The sequence below is a fragment of the Emys orbicularis genome, chromosome 3 (assembly GCF_028017835.1).
Source record: "Emys orbicularis isolate rEmyOrb1 chromosome 3, rEmyOrb1.hap1, whole genome shotgun sequence".
Taxonomy (NCBI): domain Eukaryota; kingdom Metazoa; phylum Chordata; order Testudines; family Emydidae; genus Emys; species Emys orbicularis.
The window spans coordinates 122263879-122276017 of record NC_088685.1 but is presented as its reverse complement, the minus strand read 5'-3'; the positions used below and the strand labels follow the sequence as shown (position 1 = coordinate 122276017).

Genomic DNA, 12139 nt, shown 5'->3' with positions numbered 1-12139 from the left:
GCCCAGATCCTTAGAGTTGCTGATCATCTCCAACTCCCACTGAAGCCAGTGGCAGTTATGGTTGGTAAGCACTATACAGGATCAGTTCTTAAATATAAATAAAGCATTTTGAGATCCTCAGTTTAAAGGCTCTATATAAGTATAAAATATAAAAAGATGAGGTGAAATCCTGGCCCTATTAAATTAAATGAAAACAAACTCCCACTGATTTCAGTAGGATCAGGATTTTGGCCATGGTCTTCTGAAGATTATGTTGCTTCCATTTTATTGGTCTGTTACCAGTTTTTTGATATTGTAGCACTTATTAAATGATTGCTCCATAAATGGTTATTAAGTCATATTAATAATCCAGGAAATCGTATTTTTGGTTGGTAAATAAGAAGGTGACTATGAAAGAAAAAGGCTTATTAATTTTAACATTATATTTATGTGATTTTTGGTAAAGAATATTTCAGTACGTTTACAGAAGATCATGAACGTGCCTTGTGGGTCCTCTTGAAGAGAAGTCAATCAGAAGACAGAATCGTTCGACTGCAGGCAGTGCAGCAACTGGCAGAGAACGGTCACTGGCATGGTAATGTATGCTGTGACAACCTAACCAATCTTTGAAACGTGACGAGATCTCATTTAACTGCTCTATGTTCATTGGCAAATACTAACATGAAAAGGGGCTGGTAGCCAAAGGAGAAGGCAAATATTCTTTTTTGAAAATGGTTTTCAAATTTTTTTATTTAAATTTTAATTTATTGCTGATTAAAGGCACCCATATGCACAAAACAGCGCATGTGTGACTGCAGTGCAGGCTTCCCCATGCTGCCCCACCCATGTGCCTCAATCTTGACCTCATCTAGACAAGAGAAGGTAGCTTAGTTTCTGTATCTTTTAGTTCTTTGACCTTTGTGTTGGGACTACCAACAAGATTGCCTGTTGCGGTGGCAGCTTGCTGATGTCCATTTGTCCACTAGGGACAGGACTGAGGCTATCAAACACAATTCCTGAAGACCACTTAAAAGCTATTGGATAGTAACAACTATGGGTTACTATCAGTTTGGTCTAGATTTGATGTGGCAGCCTGGAGGTGAAAGATTTTTCATGCTATTATCATCCTAAAACATTCATTCTACCCTAAAGTATTTTTTTAATGTCTGTGTTTGCTCAGAAAGAAGTAGAAACCTCCCCCACACTTAGGTAAGAGAACTTTTCTTTAAGGCCAATTTAGCTTCATGTTCCTGTATTATAAGTTATAGCTTCCAGCTATTTATAATAAATGCTGACATTCTTTTATGTTAAAGGAGCTTTTGCTTCTTGTGTTTACCCTTTTCAGAATAAAAACTCAGTTTTGTTATTTAGATTCTTTACAGTATGTTTATACTTAGAAAATCCCAGGGTTCCTGTTCTTATTTTTTCAGAGCTCAATTTCTGGAAAATGTGGTAGAATTGCTTGGCATGTATCCGTGCATTCTTTGCCATGGTAGCAGTGCTAAAACATATGCTTCTATCCTTCACTTCTGCACTCCAAAATCTTTCTCTTAGTGGTAGAATTTTGGGAGCTCTGAGGTTTTTTTAGTACACTTATGGCCATGGAAGCTAATCCTGTACGTCCAGATATATTGGGGGATAGCAAGGGAAGCGTCATACTATTATCAGGTGCATGTACAGCATATAGTACTCCTGAGAAAATGTGCTTTCTGATTTTTTGCTGGGGAGCTAGAGGAACATACATTTGCTTATGTTGTTAGTACATTTAGTTCTATCAGGGCCACAGATACAGAAACAATGTCAAAGCTCAAGTACAGGGAAGAATCTAGCCCATGACCTCCAGGCCAATCAGGTATCTCTTTTTCAGCACTTAGGTTGACAGCGCAAAGCAAAGTTAATTAGCTGAGAATGCCAAACAGAGTGAGATATTATGAACAGTTTATCAAATAAAGTAGGATAGCCATTTTACTTAAAATCTTATATTAAGTGCAGCATCCTTTTCCAATCTTCTCCTGTTGGTTCATTTCTCTCTGTGTAGAAGATGCACTTTAAAAGGATTCTAAGTAATACTACTGAGGAAAGACTGGAACAGCACTTAAAATCAATTACTAAAGTGTCCAGTCTGTAGAGCTGTCATGCATAGTCCCAGAGATGGTTGCGTTTCAGCAAAGGATGCACTGGGTGACTTTATTTTCATTTCTATTTTAACATTTTTTAATAATAAAATGTTAAGATTGCATCTTGACTTAATCCCTTGTTTTCATTCACTCATAATTTTTTCCCCCATAAATTCTCCTTTTGGGACTGTTACTGTCTTTCTGATCAGAGCCCAAAGCTCAACTTTACTTTTAAAGTTTGAAGATCTGTTCAGCTGTTTTTGAGTTGTGTGAACAGGGAATATAATATACTTCCTCCTGAATTCTTTTTATATGTAAGGGTGTCCAAAAATTGCAGGCCACTATCTTGTTGTGGAAACCACAACTTCTAACACATACTGTAAATTTTTATAGTTGCTACAAATTTGAGTAGTGTTGGGACCCCAGGCACCAACTTGCAATGCCACTTGTTCATGAGGTCGCAATGCCAATCACTCAAATTTCGCCCAGCCTCCCTTAGTCATGACAGAGTGGTGCCCTGGCCAAATTTGAGTGAGTGGCGCTGGAACTTGGTGCATTCAAATTTGGCTCTGCACCAAAATTATAACTTTAAAAAACCGTGGCTGCAACTTTTGAACCAAAAATCACCACTTTCTTACAGCCTTATTTATACATATATAACTCAAAAATTGCTGAATGTTAAAATGTCAAACCTCACTTGTGGTTCTATGTCTGAATGACAAACAGATGTTTGGTAAGTTTGGAAAACAAAATAGAATAAAAAAAAGTAAGTAAATAAAGATTCACTTTCACATATGCACATTATTATATTAGCAAATGTACAAGTGGTACAATAAAGATGGAAAAAAGTTCAAAATACAAAATATAAAGTCTGGAAATAAAACAGAGGTGTGTGTCAGAAAAAAGAAAAATGTCAGAAGGGCTTATGTAAGCATCACGCCTAGTATAGCCATTCAGTAACTTTGGGGTCAGAAGTATGAGTCTGGAAAGTCCTCCTGATAGACCATCACAAGATAGCAATCATTTGCTCCAACCCCTCAGACAGAGACAAACACCTACAAGATCTTTATCAAGCATTCTTAAAACTACAATACCCACCTGGGGAAGTGAGGAAACAGATTGACAGAGCAAGACGGGTACCCAGAAATCACCTACTACAGGACAGGCCCAACAAGGACAATAACATAAGAACATAAGAACATAAGAAAGGCCGTACTGGGTCAGACCAAAGGTCCATCTAGCCCAGTATCTGTCTACCGACAGTGGCCAATGCCAGGTGCCCCAGAGGGAGTGAACCTAACAGGCAATGATCAAGTGATCTCTCTCCTGCCATCCATCTCCATCCTCTGACGAACAGAGGCTAGGGACACCATTCTTACCCATCCTGGCTAATAGCCATTTATGGACTTAGCCACCATGAATTTATCCAGTCCCCTTTTAAACATTGTTATAGTCCTAGCCTTCACAACCTCCTCAGGTAAGGAGTTCCACAAGTTGACTGTGCGCTGCGTGAAGAAGAACTTCCTTTTATTTGTTTTAAACCTGCTGCCTATTAATTTCTTTTGGTGACCCCTAGTTCTTGTATTATGGGAATAAGTAAATAACTTTTCCTTATCCACTTTCTCAACATCACTCATGATTTTATATACCTCTATCATGTCCCCCCTTAGTCTTCTCTTTTCCAAACTGAAGAGTCCTAGCCTCTTTAATCTTTCCTCATATGGGACCCTCTCTAAACCCTTAATCATTTTAGTTGCTCTTTTCTGAACCTTTTCTAGTGCTAGAATATCTTTTTTGAGGTGAGGAGACCACATCTGTACACAGTATTCGAGATGTGGGCGAACCATGGATTTATATAAGGGCAATAATATATTCTCAGTCTTATTCTCTATCCCCTTTTTAATGATTCCTAACATCCTGTTTGCTTTTTTGACCGCCTCTGCACACTGCGTGGACATCTTTAGAGAACTATCCACGATGACGCCAAGATCTTTTTCCTGACTCGTTGTAGCTAAATTAGCCCCCATCATGTTGTATGTATAGTTGGGGTTATTTTTTCCAATGTGCATTACTTTACATTTATCCACATTAAATTTCATTTGCCATTTTGTTGCCCAATCACTTAGTTTTGTGAGATCTTTTTGAAGTTCTTCACAATCTGCTTTGGTCTTAACTATCTTGAGTAGTTTAGTATCATCTGCAAACTTTGCCACCTCACTGTTTACCCCTTTCTCCAGATCATTTATGAATAAATTGAATAGGATAGGTCCTAGGACTGACCCTTGGGGAACACCACTAGTTACCCCTCTCCATTCTGAGAATTTACCATTAATTCCTACCCTTTGTTCCCTGTCCTTTAACCAGTTCTCAATCCATGAAAGGACCTTCCCTTTTATCCCATGACAGCTTAATTTACGTAAGAGCCTTTGGTGAGGGACCTTGTCAAAGGCTTTCTGGAAATCTAAGTACACTATGTCCACCGGATCCCGCTTGTCCACATGTTTGTTGACCCCTTCAAAGAACTCTAATAGATTAGTAAGACACGATTTCCCTTTACAGAAACCATGTTGACTATTGCTCAAGAGTTTATGTTTTTCTATGTGTCTGACAATTTTGTTCTTTACTATTGTTTCAACTAATTTGCCCGGTACCGACATTAGACTTACCGGTCTGTAATTGCCGGGATCACCCCTAGAGCCCTTTTTAAATATTGGCGTTACATTAGCTAACTTCCAGTCATTGGGTACCGAAGCCGATTTAAAGGACAGGTTACAAACCTTAGTTAATAGTTCCGCAACTTCACATTTGAGTTCTTTCAGAACTCTTGGGTGAATGCCATCTGGTCCCGGTGACTTGTTAATGTTGAGTTTATCAATTAATTCCAAAACCTCCTCTAGTGATACTTCAATCTGTGACAGTTCCTCAGATTTGTCACCTACAAAAGCCAGCTCAGGTTTGGGAATCTCCCTAACATCCTCAGCCGTGAAGACTGAAGCAAAGAATCCATTTAGTTTCTCCGCAATGACTTTATCATCTTTAAGCGCTCCTTTTGTATTTTCATCGTCAAGGGGCCCCACTGGTTGTTTAGCAGGCTTCCTGCTTCTGATGTACTTAAAAAACATTTTGTTATTACCTTTGGAGTTTTTGGCTAGCCGTTCTTCAAACTCCTCTTTGGCTTTTCTTATTACACTCTTGCACTTAAGTTGGCAGTGTTTGTGCTCCTTTCTATTTGCCTCACTAGGATTTGACTTCCACTTTTTAAAGGAAGTCTTTTTATCTCTCACTGCTTCTTTTACATGGTTGTTAAGCCACGGTGGCTCTTTTTTAGTTCTTTTACTGTTTTTCTTAATTTGGGGTATACATTGAGCCTCTATTATGGTGTCTTTAAAAAGGGCCCACGCAACTTGCAGGGATTTCACTTTAGTCACTGTACCTTTTAACTTTTGTCTAACTAACCCCCTCATTTTTGTATAGTTCCCCCTTTTGAAATTAAAGGCCACAGTGTTGGGCAGTTGAGGTGTTCTTCCCACCACAGGGTTGTTGAATGCTATTGTATTATGGTCACATAACAGAACACCACTGGCCATCACATACAGCCCCCAGCTAAAACCTCTCCATCGCATTATCCACGATCTACAACCTATCCTGGAAAATGATCCCTCACTCTCACAGACCTTGGGAGGTAGGCCAGTCCTCGCTTACAGACAACCCCCCAACCTGAAGCAAATACTCACCAGCATCTACACACCACACCACAGAAACACCAACCCAGGAACCAATCCCTGTAGCAAACCTCGTTGCCTACTCTGTCCCCATATCTACTCTGGCGACACCATCAGAGGACCCAACCACATCAGCCACACCATCAAGGGCTCATTCACCTGCACATCTACTAATGTTATATATGCCATCATGTGCCAGCAATGCCCCTTTGCCATGTACATTGGCCAAACCGGACAGTCTCTCCGCAAAAGAATAAATGGACACAAATCGGACATCAGGAATGGTAACATACAAAAGCCAGTAAGTGAACACTTCAATCTCCCTGGTCATTCTATTACAGATTTAAAAGTCACTATCATTGAACAAAAAAACTTCAGAAACAGACTTCAAAGAGAAACAGCAGAACTAAAATTCGTTTGCAAATTTAACACCATTAATCTGGGCTTGAATAGGGACTGGGAGTGGCTGGCTCATTACAGAAGCAGCTTTTCCTCTCCTGGAATTGACACCTCCTCATCTATTATTGGGAGTGGACTACATCCACCCTGATTGAATTGGCCCTGTCAACACTGGTTCTCCATTTGCGAAGTAACTCCCTGCTCTCCATGTGTCAGTATATAATGCCTGCATCTGTAACTTTCACTCTATGCATCTGAAGAAGTGAGGATTTTACCCACGAAAGCTTATGCCCAAATAAATCTGTTAGTCTTTAAGGTGCCACCAGACTCCTTGTTGTTTTTATTCAGTAGGCGTGCGTCTGCAACTACGCAGAGGGCTGTCCCTGAGTCTCCTGGTGTAGTCATTTGCCACACACCTCACCAGCCCACATCTGAAATGGTTGAGCTTGCAACAGAGGTGGTGTGGCATGGCAGCTCAAAGCCAGGCAGACCCTCATCAAACTGAGAAATGAGGAAGAAGTTTCTTACAGAGGGAGCAGCATGTTCCCATTTTGCTCGCCACAGTGTGATAACCATGGACATGGTCAGTAACATAGTCCAGATTAGTCTTCTACTAATGAGACAGTGGCAAGGCGCCTCCTATATATCTTAGAAAATTGGCAGTTGTGGTATCTCCGGGGTTTTGTCAAGGAGATTCTTTGCTGCACTATAACACTTGATGTTAGGAGGCAGGATATTAGAAAGGACCGGTAACCAATCGGTGTTTGTTGGTCTCATAGTCCTGTTATTATTCTTATCATTTGATTGAATTGTACATCAGCTAGCTTTGTGTGGAGAGGGTTTAACCACTCAGAAGCACAGTATTCTCCATCGGAGTAGTAGAGAGCTAACCGTGTCTGCACATTAGCACCCCAAGTTGTGCTTGCAAGTTTATATAAAAGTCCCTTTCTGCTCTTAATCTTCTGAGCTACCTTGGTGAGGTGGTCCTTATAGGCAAGTGTGCAAGTTAAACTTACTCCTAGATATACTGGCTTTGGATATTGTGCTAATCGTTCTCCATTCAAGAAGATGTTGAGTTCTCATGAAGCGTTAGTGTAATTGAGATGAAAGCATGATGATACTGATGTCAAAGATATTACCTTGATGTGTTGTTAGGTCTACAGAAAAAATGCTTTGAAATAGAAAATTACAAGCGATGCTGGAAAATAAATTGAGCACTTGGAGGATCCAGAAGAACATATACCCTCAGGAATCTGTTCTTGCCACAACTTTTTTGAACATTGAAAATCCTCCAATCTCTGCCTACCTTCAAGAAACAGAAACTTCAAAAAGGTTGAGGACAACCTGAACCAAGACATGGCAGCCATAAGTGGCTATTGCAAGAAGTGGAGATTGAGCCCAGTGTGTCAAAGACAGTGTCATGCTGCTTTCGTCTCAATATGAAAAGTAAACAATATATCTTTGAGTGATAATGAGGAAGGATGTTGTGGTAGTTGGGACACTAGCTTGGGACTTGGGAGATTTTCGTTCAGTTCACTGTTCCATCAGACTTCCTGTGGGACCTTGGATTTTTACAATGCAAATGATCTCTCCCTGCAACTTCTGATACGAATGAATAGCCCATTGAATTCGTGCATGTCTGGTGTCATGCTGTCTGGAATGGCTCACAACTGTGAGTACCTACCTCAGGGTAGACTGTCAAAAGCAGAGCAGACACTCCAAACTGGTCCCACTATGTTCTATAATTAGATTTCACTAACCCAGGGATCTCAAACTCAAATCACCATGAGGGCCACATGAAGACTAGTACATTGGCCCGAGGGCCGCATCACTGACACCTTTTCATAAAAAGATACAAAAGGCCCCCCCGCTCCCGGCCCCACACCTACTCCATCCTTTCCATGAGGCTTTGCCCCTGCCCTGCCTCTTCCCATTTCAACCCCCTCGCCAAAGTCCCCACCCCAACTCCGCCCCCTCCCTGCCCCTATTCCAACCCCTTCCCCAAATCCTCGCCCCTGTCCCACCTCTTCTCCGCCTCCTCCCCTGAATGCGCAGCTCCCCGCTCCTCCCCGCTCCCTGGCGGCGGGAAGCGCCTGGAGGTAGGCCGAGGAATGGGGAGCTGAACTCCCAAGATATTGCAATAGTCTTATACTGGAGTCACAGACAGTCCCCTTAAACACTCCAGTCAATTTTGCCACCCAGACAAGATGGACTATGTGATAATTGGTCACTTACACCAAAAATCATAAAATATTCAGGTTACACCCAATCCCAAGAGACCTGTTGCTTATGCAGGTCGATTTGCATTCCAGATCTTACACCGGAGACACTGCTGATAGCCAATTCTGTAGTAAATAACTAAAGTTTTATCAACTAAGAAAAATAAATGAGTTATTGAGAGGTTAAAGCAGATACAAATATATGTACAGGTGAATCACAGTCTATAATTTCAAAAGGTAGCAGAGATGTAGTGTTCTGCCAGTTTCCCAAAAGTTTTTCATGGCTACCCAGAATAACTCTGGGGATCTCTGCCTCCTTGTTTGCCTTATTAAAATCCAAAAAGCCCATAAATGAAGAATTTTTCCTTGTGTCCATATTTCTTGCTTCTTCTCACAGAAATGAAACTGACAGCAAGAGTTCCCATCCAGATTCCTTCTTCATGGTGGTGAGGGGGAGGAATGCACTTACCAAAGTCTTTGATCTCACACACAATGACCATTTACTTTCCATGTGCAGGAATTAGCACTTTCCTGTTAAAGTTCTTCATTTGTATTACAAAAGACTTCTTTCTCATTTGATGGGTTACTTAGTTACAGGGCTGACACTTGGCTTATCAGTGTTATACCTTGTTTGTGGTGTTGGCCTCTTTCCTTTGTCTGGATAAAACCTGTTATCAATTCGCTTGACATGGTTTAAACATATTTTAGTTATAATTTCAGCATATCTTCATAGTCCTTTGTGGGTTGGCCTTACATACATCACACAAAAATATTAATGATCAGTCAGTTATTAGTTTTCCAATGATGTATTACGTGACACCTTTTAGATACAGAATATAACAGTAGTGAGTTTGGATACATTGAGCTGACCAGAAACTCACTAGTAGATACCAGGAAGCCCCTTGCCTTCTCGCATAGGGATGCTTTTAGGGTCACAGCTGGTTAAGAAACATCAGTGGTTCAGCTCTCTCCCTCATTGCACTCAGTATTTTATCCTTTTCTTGATAGTAGTGTAGATAGACAATCACATCTTTTGGTCTGGTGCTACTGGGGACCTGGGGAATAGGGATTTGTGAGCCCTCTCAGTATGAATGCAATCTTTATTGCTCAGTTTTAATATGTAATGGAAAATATCGTCCAACGTGTCCAGCAGGTTTCTCGCTTCAGTTTCCTCTGGAATAACTTTTATCCTTGTATTATTCTTGCATTCTCAGTTCTCCGTGTCCTACAGCTTTAATTCCATTTCTTTTTCTCAATTATTTGGATTCTTTCATCTAGATTAGTAATATTGTCCAGTTGCTCATTTAATCCTGTTTTTGCATCTAATATTTTCCCTTTCATCTCAATTTCATTTTTTGTATCCTTAATGGAACTTTTCTCTCAATTCCTTATTCATCTTTTTGGTATCTAACAGCATGTCCTTCAGTTCAGCCTTAGTGACTGTTGCTTCTCTACCACCTCCATAGTTTATTTGAGGGAGGGCAGTTACTGTCTTTTGTGGCTATCTTTGTTTTGGGGGATTTTTATCTTTGTATTACAGGATTTTTTCTTTCCCAGATAACTAAATCTTCTTGTCTTTCCCTCTTGATTGTTGGACCTCTCTCAACATGGCTGCTGCCACACTTCCCTTTTGCTTGTCTGTCCTTTCCAAAATGGCAACTGTCTAGCTTCCGCCCCCAGCCACACTAGTACAGTTTTAATTAATTTTTAAAAAATCTCATTGCACTCACTCACTCTCTCCTCACAAAATAATGAGGGTCTAGTTCAACATCTTCAATCTTGCAGAGTCATTTTTAATATGTTCTGTAGGATGATGGCACTGGATTTTGTTGCTGGATTTTCTCCCCCAGAGGCTGCTTTCTGGGACTGGGATCTGGCAGCTCTCTTCAGCATTTTATTTTCTTTCTAAAACTGGCTCCAAGGATGGTTATTCATATTTAGGGCACAGATCTGTGGGTTCAGGGTGGATTGATTTTTTTTTTTTTTTTATCTTCTTAAATTGCTTTGATTTTATCCCCCTCTATTGCAGAGAGCTGGATTAAGCCATCATCTTGTTTACTGGCTTTGACTAGATGTTTTCTAAAAGATATGCTGTAGTTTAGTGAATGAGGTAGAGGATTATAGGAAGAGAGAGGACTGTTTCATGGTTAAGGCAGTTGAACGCAGCCCTAAAGAATTCCCGTGTCACAGAGTGCCTACGTGATGCTAGGCAAGTGGTCAGGGCCGGCTTTAGGCCGATTCAGCCGATTCGGCTGAATCGGGCCCCGCGCTAAGAGGGCCCCGCGCCGCAGCTCTCCACCCCGCCCCCAGCTCACTTCTCCCTCCTCCCCTCCCCTGAACGCTCCGCCCCCTGCTCCTCCCCCTCCCCTGCTTCCCGCGAATCAGAGGTTCGCGGGAAGTCTGAAAAGAAGCAGGGGCGGGCAGGCAGGCAGGCAGCACCAGGTAAGCTGGGGTGGTGGGGGGCGCGAGAAGGGCTCCGGGGAGGTGCGGCGCGGCCCAGTCCAGCCCCGGCCGAGCAGCTCACTCCGGCCCCGGTTCTGGCCGAGCGCGCTGGCCCAGCCCCGTCCGAGCACCCCCGGCCTCAGCGGCTCTGGCCCGGCCCGGCTCCCGCGGCGCGGCTCCGGCCTGGCCCCCACGGCTTGGCCCGGCCCGGCCCACTCGGCTCGGCTCCGGCCCGGCCCCCATGGCTCAGCTCCGGCTCCGGCCTGGCCCCCACGGCTTGGCCCGGCCCGGCCCACTCGGCTCGGCTCCGGCCCGGCCCCCACGGCTCAGCTCCGGCCTGGCCCGGCCCCCGCGGCTCGTCGGCCCGGCCCGGCCCCCGCGGCTCGGCTCGGCTCCGGCCCGGCCCCCGCGGCTCGGCTCGGCTCCGGCCCCCGCGGCTCGGCTCGGCTCCGGCCCGGCCCCCGCGGCTCGGCTCGGCTCCGGCCCGGCCCCCGCGGCTCGGCTCGGCTCCGGCCCGGCCCCCGCGGCTCGGCTCCGGCCCGGCCCGCCCCCGCGGCTCGGCTCCGGGCTGGACCCAAGCCCCGCGACCCTGGCCGGAGCTCCGGCCGGAGCGCGGCCCGATTCCTGGGGGCGGGGCTTGTCACAAGCCCCGCCCCAGGAATCGGGCCCCGCTCTTGCTAAAGCCGGCCCTGCAAGTGGTTTAAACCAAATGTTTCACAGGTGGTCATTGACTGAGTGTTCCTCATGTTCTGGATCCCTTATTTGAGACCTTATGGTCTGATTTGGAGAAGTGCTGAGTGCTCAGAGCTGCCACTGAAGTCAATGAGCGCTGTGCTTTGAACATATTTAGTAATTATGTAATGCTAAATAATCTGAAAAATCAGATCCTAAGTGTTTTATATTGGGCACCTTAAATTAGTGGATACTTTTGATCTTTATTTCTCTGTGCCCAACTCCCCTTCTATAAATTGGAGGTAATACTCCCTTTCTTCCTAGGAGTTTTTGATGCTAGATTAATGTATGTGAAGTACTCAGGTAGTATAGTGATGAGTGTCATAGAAAACTTCATAAGGAAATTAATAAATCTGTCTTCGAACAGTGTTTGACCAGAGTGCAGTAAACAAGACCTGGGGCCATACATTGAACAATGAGGATAAAACAAAATATTGAGTAGCTGCTCATTAAGTGAGCACTGTCTGTGCACTGAATGAGGTGGGGGTCCTATGGAAAAAATAGTATGTGATTATGTAATTAAAAACAG

The 12139-nt window shown here is 43.4% G+C and overlaps 1 protein-coding gene across 1 annotated transcript in view; it reads left to right on the top strand.

The window, feature by feature from the left end:
- The window catches only part of SERAC1 (serine active site containing 1), a 52884-nt gene that overhangs the window by 16557 nt on the left and 24188 nt on the right, over window positions 1-12139 (top strand). Inside the window, exon 6 of the mRNA XM_065401855.1 lies at window positions 446-574. Coding sequence (XP_065257927.1) covers window positions 446-574 — 129 coding nt within the window. The remainder of the gene's footprint in view (window positions 1-445; window positions 575-12139) is intronic.